This window comes from Myiozetetes cayanensis, unplaced genomic scaffold (genome assembly GCF_022539395.1).
Source record: "Myiozetetes cayanensis isolate MyiCay16 unplaced genomic scaffold, myiCay2020 scf2-11, whole genome shotgun sequence".
Taxonomy (NCBI): Eukaryota; Metazoa; Chordata; class Aves; order Passeriformes; family Tyrannidae; genus Myiozetetes; species Myiozetetes cayanensis.
The window spans coordinates 18,717,406-18,734,724 of NW_026087411.1; the positions used below are offsets into that span (position 1 = coordinate 18,717,406).

Below are 17,319 nucleotides of genomic sequence, written 5' to 3' on the forward strand. Positions count from 1 at the left end.
AGGAAAGTAAGTTGTGTGTGTTTTGGCAAGAGAGGCTGTCAAACCAGCCCTTGCAGGTTGTGTGACTGGTTGGGTGTCCCAGCAGCAGCAGGTGCAGCAGATGCCCTCCAGAGCATGTGCCCAGCACCAGCTCTCTCCAAGGCTTGTTTTTATTATCTGAGGAGTTGGGGACAGCAACAGGGGCTTCAGCTGGGTTATAAACCAGAAAGGTTTGCACTTTGGGTCCATGTTATCTAGCAGGATTAGCAAGCCTCAGTATTTAGTGCAATGACATTTCTCTGTTTGCTGTGTGATTGATCTTTTAAGGGCATTACTCGTCAATACCAAAATTTCCAGGATTTATCTTAATACCTTGGACAGATGGATCCTATTGATTTGAATGGAAGCTGTGGAGAGGGGATATATCATGAGTTCCTTATAACTGTTTACAGAGCAAACAGTTTCCATCTGCTCTCCCTTTTATTGGAAAGCAAAGGATCACTCAGCTGCAAAATTTAACAGGTGACCATCCTGTGCATTAGAAGCTTGTCACACCAGTTATTATCCCACCTGGTTCTGCTTGACCACACACAGTTTAGTCAGCATCTGGGGACTTCTGGGGTCTCCCCTTATAGCTCCGAGGTCTCCAGGCCATCCATTTACAAGGGAATCTCTCAGGAGGGGCTTCTGCCTCGCATTCCACTCTCCATGCTCAGAAGAAACCCAGTACTCACATACACATCCCAGGCAACATTTTTTTCTCCTGTTTATTTCAAAAGTCTTTGTAATAACTTAATTGCAACATTCCAAATGTCACCTGGAATTTGACATCCTCCCAGATGTACAGAATTCATACTCAATCATGTATCACAGCATTAAAAACACACAGTAATGTTCCCCAAACACCATCAGTGGGTTCTTCCACAATGTCATTAACTACCAGCTCCAAGAATCCTTCCCCAGCACCTCTGCATTGCTTTGCATTATGGTTGCACATCAGCTGCCTCTGTCTCCTAGGACCATAACCATGCTTCTGTGAATGAAGGGGTCCCAAGCCCAAAATACCGATTTTTGTTTGCAAACTGTATATAATGTACCAGTAGGAATGTGATCTGTATCTAATTGGCTTTGTATATGGCTTTTAGTCCTCTTCATTCAAAGATCTTTTAGTGGAAAAGTCCTGAGCTGAAATAAAAAATGGATCTGATTCATCAAGAGCACTCACAATTATGGTATATGTTGGAGGCAAAGTTCCTGTCAACCCAGAATTAAAGCATTTTAAAAATTGCCACTTGTTTAAACAGATTTCAATCTTGAAATTTATTCCAGTTTAATGTTCTACCAGGAAGCATCATCTGAAAGAGAGTAAAAATCTATGTTTTCTAATCAACAATTTACAGGAACTTATGCTTCTTCATTTTACCGCTTGACTTGATAAACACAACTGAAACTGTGCTGGAAAAATACATGCATCTCCTTTTGACTTTGAGCAGGCATTTAGAAGTCATTACATCTGTTTAATTGGGCTATTTATTACCTGCAATTCAAATAAGTTACTCCAGATTCAGGCAACAGCAGCACTTGCTTCTTAGAGCATACCACCTTTTTTGGCTTATTTAGGTAATCTCTGTATAGTTCAACTCTTTGGGAGAATGTTGAATGATGCTGGGCCCTGGGCCCTGCTGCAACTGTTTCTGGCTGGCAAAGTGTTATTATTTTCACTTTTTCATTTGCTCAGATTTAATTCCTTTTGGTTGTTAAAAATGTCCCTGGCTAACACCCATATACAACAGTGACAGTAAAAAGTTTGTGTAAGATTTACTGCCATCCTCTGATTTCAGTACCAGTGATAAGAAATGTCCCTAACACTGTAAAAACAGTAGCAGAAACTTGTTCAGCAAGTGCTGCCATGGTTTGCAGAGCGAAGTCCAGCACCCCACCCACCCTGATGATGCTCTCCTGAACCCAAGCTTCTCCCACTGCTGGAGAAGCATCTGGCTGCTGTGGACAGTGGCAGCTCTGCTCACAGCGTTTTGCACGTGAGATCCTTACTGCCTCATTTAGGATTATTTTGCTTTTCTGGTATGTTGGTAATGGGTGTTTGGGGTTTTTGTTGGTTTTTTTTTTTTTCCTTTTTTTTTTTTAAAAACCATGACAACCTGAAGGTCAGCTGTCAGATGGACTGAGTGATCAGTGCAGCAAAATTGAAAATCATGACATCTTGTGTGTAGGCTGTGAATAATGGGCAACACTCATTAAAACAGAAAATGATCTATTTTCCAATGTTTTAGTCCATTAAGAAGGCAGGGATATGAGCACATTGCTGATGATTTGCACTGGTCTCCTGGCAGTACAATCAGAGGGGCTGGCAGTGGGATGGATCCCACACCAGGGGAGGCTTGGCCAGAGGAGGCAGCTGTGGGTTGCCATGACATTCAATTCCTCTCCAAAAATGACAGACTCCCTGAGGCAGATCCATTTTCTGCTGGGGACTGGACCACTATTCATGGTCTCTGGACCATGGACATGCTTAAACTTGTGGACAGAAGCAACTCCATCCCTGAGTGCTATGCAGACCCAAGGCATGTCCTCAAATACATTTTGCTTTCATACAGATGAAGAAAATATAAGCCTTGCCTGCCCTGGTGCTGGTAGAAACCAAGGCTTTCCTCCAAGGTGCAGATGCATTGAGCATTGGAAAAGAATGCTATTGTAATTTTGCTGTGCATGCCTGAGCTTTGGGGCCCAATTGTATTTTTAGCACCTTACTTTCTGTTCAGAGCACCACTTCTTCTCTTGCTTCACTATACTTGTAGGATGGTAAGACAACTTTCCCTTTTTTATTACTGATAAAGATCTCTTAGCAGATATAACCAGCCTTGGTAATTGATTCATCTTGCAATATTTATTTATGCTGTCATCCTATGAAAGTCTAAACAAATCTATCCATTTTATGAGGAAAGTAGGATCACAGGAGGGTTACTGCTTTGCCGGTGCAGAGGGGGAGTGTAAAATGAGTTGATAACTGCACCTGCATCCCAAACACTCCAGTTCCAGGAACAACCCAGGGTTCAAAGGTGGCCAGAAACAGTCTAGCACAGGCTACACACAGCACTTTGCTGTGTTTCTCAAGAGAGGCTCAATATAACATCAGTATTCTTTTTTCCTTTTCCCTTTTTGCCTTTCCCTGTATTTTTGTATGTTGGTGATTCAAACAGCACAGCTGCTGTTCCTGATTCAAGGGAAGGGGAAGGGGCAGGGGCAGGGGCAGGGGCAGGGGCAGGGGCAGGTGAGTGCAATGCCTAAAGACAAGCACTGTCCTCAGCAGCAGCAGCAGCAGCAGCAGCAGCAGACTGGGGTGATAGCACAGGAAAGGGGACTGCTAGCACCACCCAGCCAAGTTGCTTCAACTACCCCAGTGCAAACTCCCAGTCATCAAACCAACCTCCAAAGGAACATCTTTGAGTATCCAGAGTCTGTACGTTACACTTGATGCTGCAGCTGTGTACTTGTGGTCTTTATGATAAAAGTGGTTAGCAGCAAGTAAAGCTCTATGATTTACATTTCTTTGCCTGAACTGGAATTACATTAGCATGCCCTTAGCTTGCAGTTGCCAAACAGGTACAAATCATTAAGGTTTAGAAAGTTTATACATGCAATTCTGTTTGCAGCAGTCAGGCAGGCTCGGTTTTAATCCCTTTAGAAGCTCTATTCATAGTACAGCAGAGGGTGTTTTTCAAATGGGATTTACATACTTCTAAAAATTTGAAAAAAATTGGATAAAATGGGCAAATGAAACAGGGAAGTCTTTTTACATAAAACTTAATCTTTAGCATATTTCACTGGATTTCTGTTGGTAGGAAAAATATTTTCTGCTCATTTCAACCATGACACATAATTTATACTCAGGATTTAGATTTTACAAAACAATTTTTAAAAGAAAAATATTCAAAAGAGTGACTAATTTTGGTGCGTCTGGGGACATTTGCTGGATCTTTTGCTGGTGTTAATATTTCATCTATTTGCAATCGATGCAAAAAGGAAAGATATACCAATCAGAAAACAGCACAGAACTAATCACTGTTTATAATTCAATGCAGAAGTGAGCAAACACCAAAACCAGTGAAATAAACTGCAGAAGTAAAACTACTGAGGCTTGTAATAGGAAACAGTAATGCTAACTCAGTTAAAGATATCTACCAAGCTGTGCTCTTTTAAAAAGAAATAAAATAAACAGGAATGTTTTTTGAGCACATATCTTGAGACTTGAATACTTGAAATTGGCTGGAACTTCGGAACTAGCATTTTTGCAGAGAGTATCCAACAAGGTGGCATTCCAGTGAGCTAAAAATGTGTTTGTATATGTAGAATAGCACTTTTTATTTTTGTAAATAAACAATGTTTACACACACAATCACTCCCCACCTCCAACAATCCGCAAACCACTTTCACATGTGCTTTCAGATACTGAGGTTTTACAATAAAATTGGAACTGAATTATTGCACTGCCTGTGCAGCACATTGATGTTACTACAAGCAAAAATTTTCTGGATATAATTTTACTTGCATGGAATAGGAAATTATACTCATTGAGAAAATCTGGCTGTTTGATTTGCAGTCAGAAAGAGCAGTAATTTTTTCACATTGTTTATTGTATGTTATAAAAGCATTACTCTTGCATTGACTCACTGGCTTTAAAAAGTACTGTTACAGCTTGCAAAGTACAAAAGGAATACGGGAACACCTTCGTATTTCTTAGACTGTTTGATAAAGCACCACCTGCTGGAGAGCCCAATCCTGAAAACACATGGGATGATGATGTTACACAATTTTAAAGCTACCTGCATCCCCATGCTGAGTCTGGGCTTGGGAGCTGTCTGGGACACACCTGGGCACAACAAGGCCCTGGGACTGGGGGGACTGGAGACATGGGAATCTGCACCTCCAATACACCCAAAATATTGATCATCACTGTAAAGGATCAGCATGGCTGCTTTCTCAGTAAGAGGGTGGGCAATCATCTTCCTAAAATCAGCCCTTGGCAGTGTCCACCTCCTGGATGTCATGCAGATGGTGAGTGTAAGTGTGTTGTCCCTCTTCCCTGTGTCTCACAAACAACTTCTCTCATGTTCCAGACGAGGTAGCTGAGCCCACGATGCAAGAAGAGCTACTTGGTGCTCTGACAGGTGCCACACCATTTTGTGATGGGGAAGAACACACGTATGTATGGAGAACAAAGTAGGTCTTTGGTTTTCTGCCAGATTTGCTGGAGAACATTTCTAAGCCTCTCCCTTTCCCCACACTTTTCATTCCTTGGTAACACCACACTGGCTTGTAGGTTTTTTTCTCATGCTAAATCGCCAGACTGTTGGGTACTCTGCTATAAAATGTATCTGTATTTACTGGGTTTTTTTTTTTTTTCAAGGAAGGACTGAAGATGATAGGAAGGCTGCAGAGCAAAATGACATCACTTTGGATCCTTAGAGTTAAAAGTTTGGATTTGACTTTAGACCTCTTTTTGGCTATGCAAAATTGAGGGCAATTGCATTTTCTTTTGATAGTTTAAAGACTTATTCTAATTAAAGGGTGGATGTTGCCTATTTAATAAACAAAACAAGAAAGAAAAAAAGCACTTGTCTTTATTGGTAGCTGCATTCAGACTGTGGCTGTGTAGACTGAAGTAGTCTTTCCTCAGTGCCATTGCTATACAACATATTTATCATGCATAATGTACCACTTACTGTGTATGTACTAATATGCATATCCTTTGTGGAATCTCAGTGGAATTGTCCATACTTTATTTTCTACAATGTAGTTTCTGTTTTCCTAGCATTCACGAAAGCAGATTTTGAGCTCAGATATGCACATATTCACACAAAAAAGAAATTGCACATTGGTTATACAATGAGCAACACACACTTCATTAGTTGTTTTGTGTGAGTCAAGTATTAATTTGCCCTAATTGAAGTTGTTATGTAATAGCATTTATTGTATTATTTAAATATAGAATTGCAAATGTGTGTTGGTTTGGAAAGGCACATTAGTAATCCAATTAGAGCAGAAGCCATACCTATAGATTTGCTAGCAATCAGCAAAGTATGGTTTTGTTTAGATTAGCTCTGAACATTCATTGAAATGATTTGTCACTGAATATTTTTCAAGTTAAAGGCTGGAAAAATACTAAAAAGTAAGAATGGTCTCATTGCTACAGTTAATTTTCATATAATTATAAATTCATCCCACATAGGCAATCAGGTTTATACAGTTGCCCACATACCTGGCTATATGACCTCCACTGCTGCTATAAGTCTTTCTTTCAGTAACAAGCTAAGACATGACTGAAATATGGGTAAATGATCATAATATACCCACATTTTTACCCACAGAAAGCTGGGGAAGAGAAAAGACTCAGGCTGAAGCAGTGCTGGAACACGATGGTCACAGAAAGCCTTGATGTGATTCTTACCTCTCCTGTCTTCCAGGAGTAATTCTGGTTGCAAACAGAGCTGGTAATTGGGTTGTTAATTAGCATGTACGTATCAAAGAGGCACAAATACCCATTTTGCATTTTCAGTTGTGCCTCCTGTTCCATGGCCCCAACCACTGCCTAAACAACATTTGCATGCCTTGCTAGCAGTAATGGGAGTTATTGTGCAATGCTTCTTCTGCAGGGAGACAGGCAAACTGCAGCCTTGTCCTTCAGAAACTTCCATCTGCGTCTGAGGTCACTGAGATTACTTCTCTGAACATCTGTATAGTCTGAAGGACGTCCTTCCTTATTGCAAGCAAATAAAAAATGATCTAAATTTTTTGCACAAAATGAGAACTGTGCTTTGCAGATGGGAAGAAACCAAAGAGAATCAGATGACATCTCAGTGTGACTCCAAACTTTGTCCAAGACACAAAGAGGGAAGACAAACCCCATGAAGTAAAAGTAGTGACGCCAAATGCTGCAGCTTTCACAAGAAACTATTCCTTGTAATTGTTCTGCCCTGAGCTCAAGGGGAAAGAGAAGATGCTGCTTGGTCATTGTCCCTCATTAATGTTCACCTATATTTTAATTTTCATCTGCAAGGTATTAGCACACATGCCAGGTGAACTTGGTATCTCCTTTGTCTGACCAACTCATGTGCTGTCATTGCTCTCACTAGGGGCTGGCTCACAGAGAAGTCCAAAGTCCTGTAGCTTTCTGCTGCTCCTGAATGCTCTTCCCTGGGCTCAGGAAGCAAAAGATTAATCTGGGGCATAGGGTCTGAGCTCAGGTCTGCACTGCCTGTACAACTTCTCAGCAGGCAACTGGGATGTCTTGGTCTGTGCCAACTAGGAGTCACTGCTGCTCCTCTGCAGGGCAGGGCAAGGGGGTTGTATCATGGAAGATGAACTTTTAAATCCTACGTTAATTGCACTCTTTCAAGGCTATCAAAAAATAAAACCCGGGGAAAAAAAATAAATTTCAAGAATGTAGTACAACTCCCAAATTACCTGAAAAGAAAGTGCAATATAGTGCAGTGTGCTTTCATTGTCCCACTCTGTTCCTTCAGTTTCCTTCTGATTTCTTGTGCTTCAGTCTGTGTCCAGGTATTGCTGGTATCTGCTTTGTCTGTGAAAATGAAATATCAGGAGGAATTGCACTTGGTGCAGTTGGTGCATGTTAAGGGGTTAATTCACAAAAGGAGCAGGCTGCCCCAGGGAATTTTGAGCCGGACCATGCACAATCAAAGAGGAGTTAGGTGCCCATGTCTGGCAAGTTTAAAGAAGAACTGTCATGAAGAAAAAACTAAAGGAAGAGCCCAAGGGACTACGAATGACTGATCTCAAATCTCCTATGTCCTCTTGTCTCAGGTACTCATGCACACAGGTGATGGGTGCCCAGGCAGTGTTAGCAGGCTGAAGAGTAGAGACTTGGAGTTTGGTTTTCATGCATCCTTGAAAAATACTTTGGCTACTGAATATGAGGGAACTGTAAGGACACCCTTTGTCAGACGTTCCCCAGTGAGACTCAGCTCAGTAACTGTGCTCTGACCCTCTCATAAACTGGCTTTGCTGAGCCAGATGGGATTTTTACAGGGCTTAGATACAAACTGGGGGGGGGGGGGTGTCCCTGTGGTTGAGTTGTAGCAGCTTCCAGGGTATGTGCGCTGCAAGAAATAGGGGCACTGGTAAACAACTGAGCATGCACTTTATATGCCTCTGAGGCTAAGGAGAAGCAGAATGGAGTGTATCAAGGATCTTGGGAATAAATAAACATTAGACCTAAGTGCACAGAGCAGCAATCAGATGCTCAAATCCCTTGAGAAGCCCAGCTCTAGGACCTGGTCCAACTTCCCCCGGGGTCAGCAGGAACTGCAAAGGGTCCTGCAAAGGCACCACTGTAAACGATGGTACCAGACAGACTTGGAAACATTTAAATCACATTACAACAGACTGCCTTTGCCTAGATGCAGAAAAAGTACAGAGGAGGTACGTACAGTTTCATATTACATCACTGTATTTCCCAGGCAGGAATAGGTACTTTGACAGCAATTTACAAACATTTAAACAGGACCCTAATCATAGTTATTTTTATCCTTTAAAAACAACTTACTGAAAACCCCTCCACCTTAATTTGCAAATTTTTTCCCACAGAGTTCTTGAGCTCGCAGAATGTTAATGCGTTTGCACATATTTTTATGAGCAAAATAACAAATTCTGCTGTGGCTTGGGGTCCTATCTATTCAAACTCCTAAGTCCTTTGGGACAGAGCCCATCTGCCTTGATTTATATAACACTTCACAGAGTAGGGCCCCTTCTAATGAGTAATAGCCCCCATGATGGCAAATGTACCAAGATATAACCCTGAGAGTCTAGCTGCAAAAACAGAGCAGGGTCCCATTCACACTTTTAATTAACAAATACATAAATCATCACAGTTAAGGTTATTTACCCATGGAGGTAGTCCCAAGGGAAAATAACAAATTTTCATTCTTTTGGTTTCCTGCCTCTGCTGTTTTCAAAGATGTCCCCTACATCTCTGAAAGGCACCTCCCTGAAATGGGTCTTTCAACTTTTGCAGCCAGTCTTTGAGTCTTCTCCAGACCATGACGTGCCCCTACACATCTTGCTTGAATTTATCCTTCAGTGGAGTTCAAATTAGGATCACCAAACACTTTGAACTCTTCCTGCTTCTTCAAAGAGCATGGGTGCACACATAGGAAGGCACATGGACCTTGGGGAGTCTCTCTACCATCAAGAAAGCTCCTGCCTCTTGACCCTATTATACCACATAATCTTAAGTGTGAGTCTGTGTCAGGTAGAAACAGAACACAATCATCACTGTGTGTTTCTGGCCAAATGCATCTTGACAAAAGCTGTGACTACATTTATAGTGTGATACAGATCCATGTGTGATGGTTTATCTGTTGCTTTGATTCCCTCTCATCAAGAAAAAGATACAATCATTGCCATACTTCAGCTGTCAGGCTCAAGTGTGCAAAACCTCAAATTAAAGTTCCAAAATGTTTTGCACTACTACAAATTTAAAGGAAGTCAAAAATGATGGCTACCCCAAACCCAGGCAAAGCAAAGTAAAAAAAAGCAGAGTAAAATGCCTATATGAAACTTCATGGAAATATTTTCAGTAATTTCTAATATTCCCAGTTTATTTTCATCAGCTTCTTCAATTTATTCAGTGACCAACCTAGTTACTCATGGTCTTGTCTATAACTTCCCAAGAAGTTTCCAAGAGCAGGTCATTGTGGCTCAGAATATAAGCTAAAGTTTTGTTTCTTGCCTGGAATCAGCAGAAGCCTTTTTATTAACTTCACAGCATAGTAGAGAGAATTTAGAGAAATGACACAGAGCTGTGCACATATTTTGAAAGAGATTTGCAGTAATTCCTCTGCACCCTCTATACGCAAAACTAGACACTCTAGACCAGCAGATTTGCTTCTGGTTCCTCAGTGGTTTGGGCTACCACAGGTTAAATATGGCTTAAGATGGTAGCAACAGCCAAAGGCCAATTTGTGACTTCATATCAACGTTCTGGGGGAAGCTAGCTTTTGGGGGGAACTCCAAAGCAGTGCTCTTCTGTATAATCTACACGATCAGATTTGTGGGAAACAAGTACAGGGCGGGAGCCCTCAAAAAACTGCAAGGAAATAATTTACATGAATCTCTGTAACACTACTGCAGAAGCAAAAGATGCAAATTTAGGACAACAGAGAGCCTGCATTCATTTTAGTGACTTATTTTAATGTGAAAGTAATGAAATAAGCATTTCAGTGGTGATGCAAACATTTGACACCAGAGGTGCATACTGGCTTCTCTTGCATTAAATGAAGTCAGGACTGGAGATGACAATTGCCTGTTTTCAGTTATTCAGTAGGCAGGAATAGTTTCGCACACTTTGATACAATCCTTGATAAGCCCCTGACTTTTAAGAGTTAGGTGGTAGGTAGTCTTTCAGACAAGAGTGGCTAAAAACCATTATTTGTATGAGGGGAATCCAGCCCATTCAATCCTCTACTATTGAAGTCAGTCAGGGTTATTGAAGGGAAGCACAAACACCCTAAAGGTGGTGTGGCCGCTGTCACCTACATGTGTGTTACATACAGGCCTGCTACGAGGAATTGCTGAAGAGCATTGAGCACAAAGCTCAGGGCCAGATCCAGACTTCAACAAATCATGACACACTGGTTTAGTCAAACCTTACCAACCTCAAGCTTGAATATGGAGCCAAACTTGCCCCCCTAATGCATTTTAACACAGAGTTTGGGTTTAGGCTCTGTTCTGAAGAAGAACACACTGGTTTTGACACCATCCTTACCACGCACACCATCCTTCTGTAACTGCATCAGATTCTGCATCAAAGACATCCAAGTCTCTTCCAAAAGCCCCTCAGGGGAAAACTGTAACATGATGATAAATTTCTCAATGCATATTAGAGAAAACTTATAAAACCCCCAGAGACTAAAATGCTGAATGCCCAATGAATACCAAGGCTGTGTCTGAATTTAAAACTTTCCAGTAGCTTAAAATGATAATTCCAGCCTAAACACCATCTTATTTTTATTAGAGAAACAAAAAGAATTTCAAAAACTCTACCTAGAATCACTTGTTTCTGCCAAGCGGTTGTTCATGATGGCTAGAGCACCCACCCCTGCAGAGAAACCGTTTTGTCTCGTATTGATACAAACATTCCTCGGGTAGCCGTTGGCCGTCTCGGACAACTGCTTTTGCAAAATGGCCAGGGAGACTTTATTTGATGCCGTGAGCTCCCTCATGGAGATCATCTCTCCAGAGAGCCTCCTCCCCTCAGTGTCACTGTCGTACTGTCCATCAGTGTCCACTGAGATGTTGTGTCGACGCAGGCGGGCTCCTGGGGTGATGGCGTTGCGACGGCTGAGGCGGGTACTTGATTTATGGCACTTTGGGCAACATCTGCATTCGAATTTTTTCAACACCCAGTTCAAAACTTGCTTGATTACAATTGAAATGACATTAAAAAGAGAGTATATGCAACATACCCCCATAAATATAAATACAAAGTTTCCGAATCTGTATAATCCCTGATTTTGGTAGGCAGCATTTTGGCTGCTTACCAAATCTCCAAAGCCGATGGTGCTGAAGGTGACAAAGCAATAGTACAAGGAATCAACGTAGTTCCATCCTTCCACCGCCGTGTACATTGCGGAGGCACAGCAGGAAAGGGCAATAGCAAATATTCCCAGAATCAGCAACACATGGTAAACGGATGGCTTCCAGCCCACGAGGCTGCCCACTCCAGACATAGCTGGCCCCCTTCGGAAGTTGGGAGGTAGGAGACCACTTCTTCGCAGCTGTCTCTCATGGCACGCCTTCATGATAAATGCCAGGAGGGAGATAATGCGCTCCAAGAAGAGGTTGAAGAACAGGATAGTCCCGGCACACCCAAAAAGGCCATAAACAATGAGGAATACCTTTCCAGCCACAGTTGCTGGTGTGGTCATTCCAAAACCTGTGGTGTGGAGATAAACAGGCAATGTTAACTACATAGGTTTCCACTCGTAAGCTCAGGATATATGTAATTTAACAAGGGTCTCATCTCACTGGACTAAAGCAGTGCTATCTCTAGATCAGCTTAGGCCAACATAAAACCGAGTTCTGTAAAGAGTAAGAAGGCACCAGAAAGCTCAGCAAGATGATTAAAACTTGAAAGCAAGAAAAAAATCCTTGCACATACGAGCAGCAGTGTATTAACAGAGCAACACCACTCTGTAAACACAGGTGGAAGGATCACTGAACCCAAACCTCTTCAAGGTGGGATGAGGTGAAGAGACCACTTCACCTCTCTCACACATGCCAGCCCAGCATGACCTGATGGAAAGTTTAAGTTCTCTGTTCACAAGTTGTAACCCAGTGTAACACTTCTGTTACAGAGGTCCAATTATATCGTTCCCGCTGAGAAGAGGGAAGTTTTCAGGCTGTATAACTCACCTCCCATATATCGAATATTGTTTTAATCATAACAGCATTTTAAAGTCTTATCCAAATCCCAACTGCAACTAGCCCACCTGGTATCATCACAGAGGGAACGAAAAGCCATCACACTGCAGAGCTGCTTGGCAGGCTGGGAGCATTAGGAACTCACAGACTGATAATTACAGCAGGTAAAAACACTGCTGCACAGTTAAACAGAAAAATCAGAGTATACACACTTGGGGAAGATGCAGCAATAATATTAATTCACCTCTTCTTTATAAGAATTACTTACTGTAATATTACTCATTATTATGAAATTACTCATACGCATAATTTTATAAATAAGCAGTAATACCTTGTAGCTACAGATGGTTAAATAACAGCAGAAATTATCTTAAATTTGCATGCAAATAAACACAATAGGTTTACTCCATGTTATTTGCTGATAGCAGTTGTATTATGGAAATGATTTACATATATTTCACGCAATAGCTCAGGAAGATGCTTCTGAAACTCAATTCTGCAGGTATTGCCCTTGTTCTACTACTGTTCCTTGTAAGAACACTTGGTGATTCAGGCAAAAAGCACACTGACAGGATCGAGGTGATTGCTCATGTCCCATGAATAAATAACCGCATGTAATCTAAACTAATGGTTTATGAAAAATCTACAGGCTGAAATTACTGTTCCACAAAAATACTGAACAAGTAAAATATTCAAGGAGGTAAACACCAATATCAGACCACATAAATAAAAGTTTGTAAAGAAAAAGGAGCTACTTCTAGCATAGAGTGCAATGAAGTAATTATAGAGCATAATGAAATCATTAAATCCATGATGCACCTTCAAACAGCAACAGGAAAATATTTCCTACATATAACGAATTGGGATGCTGCTTGAAATCTACTGTTTTATTTTTGCAATGGCTGCATCTTTCTGGGAAGTTTATCTGTGTTCCCTTCCTACTTCACTGGTAGAGAATTTTGCACTGGTTGATAAAAAAATGTAAATGCTCATGACAAGTAAACTTGGACATATCTTTTCAATAACATGAAGGTGGATGGTGAAAAAGGTGGTCCTGCTTTCACAAGAGATTTGGCATACTTGGAAACAGCTGTGTGCCAGCAATTCAGACTATACTACATAATTTGAGTTACTTGGTCTAGTGGAAGGTGTCTCTGCCCACAGCAGGGGTGTTGTGAATAGATGACCTTTCAAGTCCCTTCCAACCTAAACCATTCTATGACTCTATGATGAGTACCTTCACAGTATAAAGAGTATTTTCTGTAAAAGTCAGTGAAAAAGTTGCACAGTATTACCAGAATGCATTACCAAAGAGGTAATTATATTTTGTTTTCTGGACCCACTGTATCTTCATTTCACAGAGTCAAAAAAGATCACCTTTGAGCAGACCTCAAGAAGCCTGCCTTGGGGTCCCAGGCTTAACATGGGTCATTGGGAAGCTCTTCCTAGTTCCTCCTCCTCTGTGGGATAGACCTGTTCTCTGGATTGGGCTGGCTGCTAGCAGGGGCCTTCTCATTTAATGATGAATATCCACTAATGCTTGGTCCTCAGAAGAATCTGAGGAGCCTGTTGTGGTTGCCAGTTAGAGATACACAGCCAGCTTGTTATGGAAAAGGCATCTGTTCGCCTGAGCCTTGTCAGCAAAGCACTTAAACATGTGCTTCACAGCAAGCATGTGAACATCACCATCAAAACAAATGGGTTTATTGTCTCACATATGGCTAGACACACTTATTAATTAGGAAAAAAAAAAGAGGTAGTGACAGTTTGGATCAACTTGTAAATGTGCTGAAGCTTTTTGGTATTTTCGGTGATCATTCATGAGAGGCGTTGAAGTTTTACACTTTTTATGTTGTTTGTTTTGTCGAGATTTTCTGAAGCATAATGTCACCAAAATTCAGTATGTAACTGTGCAAGGTGAAAGGACCCATCACAGCAACGAGAGTGCTAAGAAACATATAAACCAGGAAAAAGGTGAGACCAGGAAAACACGGAATCATAGAATCATTTAGGTTGGAAAGACCTTTAAGATCATTGAGTCCAGCTGCTAGCCCAGCACTGCCAAGCCCACCACTAAAGCATGCCCCAGTAACTTCAGGTCAACAGCTGGCTGAGGGAAGTGCACTCACATACTCTCCACGCAGGGTCTTCCTTTGCCAGCCGTGTTTGTCCCTTTGGCCTCACCTGGACCGTGAGGGGTTAGTCTTGGTCTGTTCTGTACATCATCTCTCAGCTCAGCCCCACTCAAGGCTAAGGTATATCAATAATGCCTGGATGAAACAAATTAATCCAGAAATGTCTGTGCCTCTGAGACAGTACAAGGAAAAAATCGCAATGGTGCTTTACGTTTTTCATGACCCTGGTACACATTATACAGGTACCTTGGGGTTGACTTTGTGTGGCTCAGATGCAGTATTTCAACCTCCCTCATGCTAATTCTGCCTCACTCTGACCCTCCAGTTCAAATACAAGCTCTATGGCAGCATTAATTTCGTGTGTTTGATACTTCTCCTGCCCAAACAGAATTAGTAGAGATGAGTTGATAAAAACTCTCCTCAGCAGCCTCTCATGAGGAAGTGCTGGCAATAAATGAGACCCTCATCCTGACTTGTTTAACAGGTTTTGTGGTTACAATTTTGCTCTTCTGGAGTTTTAAATTACTTAGGCTGGTGATGGACTCAAGAGGTAGTACAGGTGGGCAAACTTGTGACATGCTTCCTGTTGTTCTTGCTCTCTTCTCTTTTACCCATTTTCTTAGGGTAAAAGAGATAGTAGATGCCAGAAGACAAAAAGGAATAGCAGTTTTAGTACCTATGAGCTCTCCTCTCAGGCTAATGGCTTTGTCTTTCTATAGTTTGAGATTAAAAGGGTTGACAGTTTTCCAGTAAAGATGCATTTATCCAGAGATGGAAAAAAGTTTTAGTCACCTCAAGAACTACACAAAAAAAGGTGTTCCAGCCTTTACCATGGCATAATGTGTCCCTGTCTCTCTCAGCCACTCCTGTTCTTCTTATGCAGGTGTCCTGCTATGGGACTTTGCTCACACAGCAAATCTGCACACCGAGACAGTAATTTTAAATACTAGAGTGAAACAGCACAGATCATCAGAGCAGCATCACATCTACACCTCCACATAAATATAATGTAGTTATATTTAAAGGAATAAAAGAAACTAAAATGGCTGAATAAAACTTTTTAAACAAATGATTCCTCAGAAATAAACAATAACAACTATAACCAGAATTCTTCTTCCAGAGTTCTTGCAACATAAAGACTAAGCTCTTACAGGACTGGTCCCCAAGAGATGGGGGTTACAGAACACAGAGAAACAAAGAGCAACCAATTTTGTTTCATGTCTGTTCCACACTTGCTTTACTTCATAGCTTTCCAGTCCTGGTTGGTCTTCATTGATTAACATGTATAAGGCATCAAGGAACAAAACATCCTATTCTGAATTCCATGTTTGGGTTCTGGTGCTTCCTTCAACCCTTTTCCACCTGTTGGCATTTCATTATTATTTCCTCTGAGAATCATACCTGTATATTTCACAACTGCCTCTCATTTATTCTATAGCTCCTCACCACCTAACATTCAGAAACAGTTGCCTTGGATACAGGGTCACAGCTGAGAGCCAACAAAACTGCTGTATCCAGTGCTTTTACCCAAGGAATGAGACTACTACAAGTCATCTCTTCCACCTGGCTTTGCAGTTTCAGACTAGAAATTAAAAACTTACTTTCCCTTTAACATTCTTTCTCAGCCCGCTTTACTAAAGTATTGTAAAGTTTTTTAGAGCTTTTCCACTGCAAATCCTTTAATATCAAAGTTGCTGTGAAATCCTATTTGATCTTATTTAGATTACTGTCTGGAAACAGTTCCTGAACAGTAGTGGTCTGCCTAGCACTGTGCGAATTAAGACCTTTGAAGTTGGATGCACCCTGTGTTTGAAGACATGAGGTACAACTGCAGTTTTTAGAGCTGGCCTAACCTGTATCATACACAAGCTCATAGTCCTTGGTGACCCATCTACTGAGCAGATATTCCACGGAGAAAATACTGAGTGCCTATGCAAATAAGGACTGACTCCCATAAACATTCTACCTACTGATCAACCCATTCATCCATCCACCCTTGGTCATACATATACACCACTTCAAGATGAATAAGCAGGCAGTTTCTGGCATTTTCTAACTTTTAAAAAATTATTTTAAAGACATTCCTTTAATATGGGGAACAGACTTGTTGTCACCGAAGCCTACAGTAAACAGGTAGTCAGAATTCCTGTAAATTTGCTGTGTGAACCAGAGTGACCTAAACCAAGTTTGGGGTTTTTTGTTTGTTTGTTTGTTTTCCTAACTGAATGTTCAGTATATAAAAAAGTGCATACATGCACCCAGACACTTTGGGAAAAGATGCCCAGTCTATTCAGTGACCTGAAACACCACCACGATAAACTTAAGGAATGTAGTTAAAAATCATCCAGGTCTCTGCTGTTGCTCCTTGTTTCATCTCCATCCATGAAATATTAGTCAGGTGTTTGAGATAACTGCTACTCAAAAGGAGTGATGCTGCAGAACAGAGATAGGAGATGATTAATTGAACATTAAGGAGTTTAAAGGAGCTATAGGCAATTATTAAAGGCTTTCCACAGTACCAGTTTTATTCTGTTTACACATAGCTGTGATCAGGTTATTGGTTATCTGCAGCACTGCAATGCATAACATCAGTGAACACCAGAATCAATCACCCTCAGTGTTTCTCTGCTGGACATGATTTAAACCACAGGCTAAAAGGTCGTGGCCACAATATTCATTCCTCTTTAAAGTACATTAGTTTTAAAAAGGGTTAATAGAACTGTACGCCTAAAATAACCCAAGC

General features: G+C 41.2%; 1 protein-coding gene across 1 annotated transcript in view; it reads right to left on the reverse strand.

The window, feature by feature from the left end:
• Nucleotides 1–720: 720 nt before the first annotated feature.
• Nucleotides 721–17,319, reverse strand: part of KCNK12 (potassium two pore domain channel subfamily K member 12) — a 29,295-nt gene continuing 12,696 nt past the window's right edge. The window contains exon 2 of the mRNA XM_050315296.1: nt 721–11,953. Within this exon, the coding sequence (XP_050171253.1) occupies nt 11,058–11,953 (896 nt within the window). The 3' untranslated portion in view covers nt 721–11,057. The remainder of the gene's footprint in view (nt 11,954–17,319) is intronic.